Below are 3,073 nucleotides of genomic sequence, written 5' to 3'. Positions count from 1 at the left end.
CGTCTACCTCCTTTTGGCCCTTCTCTCCAACAACTTCACTTCTGTTCCCATTTGCGCTGGTTGCTCTTCCACTTTCTTTTGCCCATCTGCGACGGGTGTACACTCTCTTTGACACTCCCGTGTTCCATTCATTTCCCACCAGACGCATTTTCCGCAAACTCACGTCAGATTCACACATTCACTTCTAGGCCAAACCCCACAATCATTCACCATGTTCAAGTCCCTACTTACCACGGGACTCTTGGCTGCGGCTGCCGTAGCCCAGCAGACAACCTCATATGTCGACTCCGCAACTGGCATCACCTTCCAGAGATACACCGAAACCTCTGGATTCTCGTTCGGTGTTGCCCTGCCTTCGACTGTTGGCAAGGACTTTATCGGCCAGATCTCTGCTCCCATCACCGCGGGATGGGCTTCTGTCTCTCTGGGCGGTCCCATGGCCAACAAGCTCCTTGTCGTTGCGTGGCCCAATGGAGAATCTATCCAGACTTCCATCCGCAAGGCGTCAGGATACTCGAACCCCGACGTTGTGACCGACTCCGGCATCACTCTTAAGCCTATTGAGTCTGGCACCTCCGTCAACGCCACTGCCTTCACTTACACCTTTGTCTGTGAGGGATGCATCACCGGTGACACAACCACCTTCACCGGCACCTCTGATACCACCACCTTTGGCTGGGCTTACTCGACCACCGCCCTCTCTGACACCACCAGCGCTTCCGTCGCTCTCAACTACCACGGTGCTGGATTTGGTCTTTTCGGCGCAAACCTCGCCTCTGCCAAGTCCGCCGATTACGCGACTTGGGCGGCAAAGGCTTCCGATGCCGTCTCCACTCCCGGCACTGGCAACGGAACTTCCCCGTCCGTCCCCGCCAACATCACCACTACGATTTCCAACACTACTTACGATTACATCGTCGCTGGTGGCGGTGCAGCTGGTCTCATTGTTGCCGAGCGCTTGGCCGAGTCCGGAAAGAGCGTCCTTCTTCTTGAGCGTGGAGGAGCTTCTTTGGCGTCCAGCGGTGGCAAGGCTACTGTCGACTGGAACAGCACTGTCACCCAGTACGATGTCCCTGCCATGGGCTACTACCTCTCGACCGCCAAGGAGACCAGCGAGTACTGCACGGACACCGCTTCCCAGGCTGGCTGCATTCTCGGCGGCTCTACCATGGTCAACGCCATGATGTGGGTCAAGCCTCCCGCGCATGACTTCGACGACAAGTGGCCCACGGGCTGGAAGTGGAGCAGCGTTGAGGAGTCTGCCAACAAGCTCTACGAGCGGACCCCGGGAACCATTCTCGCCAGCAAGGACGGAAAGCGTTACGACCAGGGCGCCTACGATGTCATGTCCCAGTGGCTGGCCGGCAACGGCTTCAGCGAGGTTGACGCTCTCGCCGAGCCCGACAAGAAGCAGGCAGTTTTCACTCACCCTCCTTGGTTGATCGAGAACGGTATGCGCGGCGGTCCCGTCCGTGACTACCTGCCCCTCGCCCAGGCTTTGCCCAACTTCAAGCTGCAGCTTAACGCCAAGGTCATCCGTGCTATCCGCAACGGTACCACCATCTCTGGTGTCGAGATTGAGACCGCTACCAACGTTCGCCAGATCATCAACCTGAAGTCCGGTGGCGCCGCCATCCTGGCTGCTGGTGCTCTCTCTTCCCCTCGTATCCTGTTCAACAGCGGTATCGGCCCTAAGGAGCAGATCCAGACTGTTCAGAACGGAACCGCTCAGGTCACTCTCCCTGCTGAGGCCCAATGGATCGACCTCCCCGTCGGTCAGAACCTCAAGGACCACCCTATCTTCACCGTCAACTTCAAGACCAAGTCCACTCTCAACTCCCTGGCCAGCACTGCCTTCACCGCCCCTAGCCAGACCGATGTCGACCAGTTCGCCCAGGGATCCGGACTTCTCAGCCAGGCTGGACAGCGCCTGAACTTCTGGACCAGTGTTGAGGGCTCTGATGGTGGCAAGAGATACGTCCAGGGCACTGTTAACTCTCCTGCCAACGACACCATCCGCGTCAAGGTCTATCTCACCCACGGTCTCACCTCCGTAGGCGCTCTCGGCATCTCTGCCGACGGCTCCACCAAGCTCACTACCGAGCCTTACCTCACCACCGCTGAGGACAAGGAGGCTATCACCAGCTTCATGAATCAGCTTATCCAGTACGCCTCCAAGTCCAACAGCACCCTGACTCTGTCCGGCAACGTCACCGCCGAGAGCCTCATTTCCGAGCACACCACCGGCAGCCACTTTGTCGGCAGCGCTGTCATGGGCTCCACCAACGACGGAAACAGTGTCGTTGATACCAAGACCAAGGTCTGGGGCACTGACAACCTCTACGTTGTCGATGCCTCCATCCACCCTGACTTGCCTACCGGTAACACCCAGGCTATTGTCATGGTTGCTGCCGAGCACGCTGCTGCCCAGATTCTTGGAGCTGGAAGCGCTACCAACTCTGGCTCTGAGTCTAGCTCCGGTTCTGGCTCCGGTTCTGGCTCTGGTACCGGCTCTGGCTCTGGTACCGGCTCTGGCTCTGGTACCGGCTCTGGCTCCGGCTCTGGTTCTGGCTCTGGCTCAACTGGTTGCAAGCGTTCTGTCAAGCGCCTCGAACGCCTTCAGCGTTTCCGTCGTGCTCACCACAGCTTCTAAGTGTGTGAATGTGCTCTTTTATGTGTATACTTCTAAGTGTGGAAACTTGCCATTTGTATATAAAAGTAAATAGTACCAATACTTGATTTCAGCAAAGTCCTTTCGCTATTGTTGATTCCTTTCCTCTTTGCATGGATTCTTTATGTGTCCTGATGGAAAGATTATGTATAGCTGCTAGACTTTAAGCTTCGGCGAATACGAGTGATGGTGATGATTAACCCTGAGCCTGTCGAAAGAAACAGAAAACAATGAAATGAAGACGCTCCTTTCCGAGCAATAATCTTGTGTTGTCACACGAGGCTCTCGAACCAAACGAGGCTGCATTCTAATCCTACACCAGTGTGGTGAATCTATATTTAAGACCTGTCAGGGATACTTGATGCTTCGATCTCTGTGTGATTACTGCTAAAAGAAAAAGAA

The 3,073-nt window shown here is 55.7% G+C and overlaps 1 protein-coding gene across 1 annotated transcript; it reads left to right on the top strand.

Annotated features, from left to right (window-relative positions):
- Nucleotides 1–211: 211 nt before the first annotated feature.
- Nucleotides 212–2,653, top strand: N0V96_010877 (uncharacterized protein; the record flags this gene model as incomplete). Its single annotated transcript, XM_053195830.2, has 1 exon — nt 212–2,653. One exon carries the CDS (start codon nt 212–214, stop codon nt 2,651–2,653), a length of 2,442 nt encoding a protein of 813 aa, XP_053046865.2.
- Between the last annotated feature and the right edge of the window lie 420 nt (nt 2,654–3,073).

This window comes from Colletotrichum fioriniae, assembly GCF_027942845.1.
Source record: "Colletotrichum fioriniae strain IMI 355084 chromosome Unknown scaffold_16, whole genome shotgun sequence".
Lineage (NCBI taxonomy): Eukaryota > Fungi > Ascomycota > Sordariomycetes > Glomerellales > Glomerellaceae > Colletotrichum > Colletotrichum fioriniae.
Note: the sequence above shows the minus strand (reverse complement) of the source record. Positions and strands in the feature narration are given on the sequence as shown.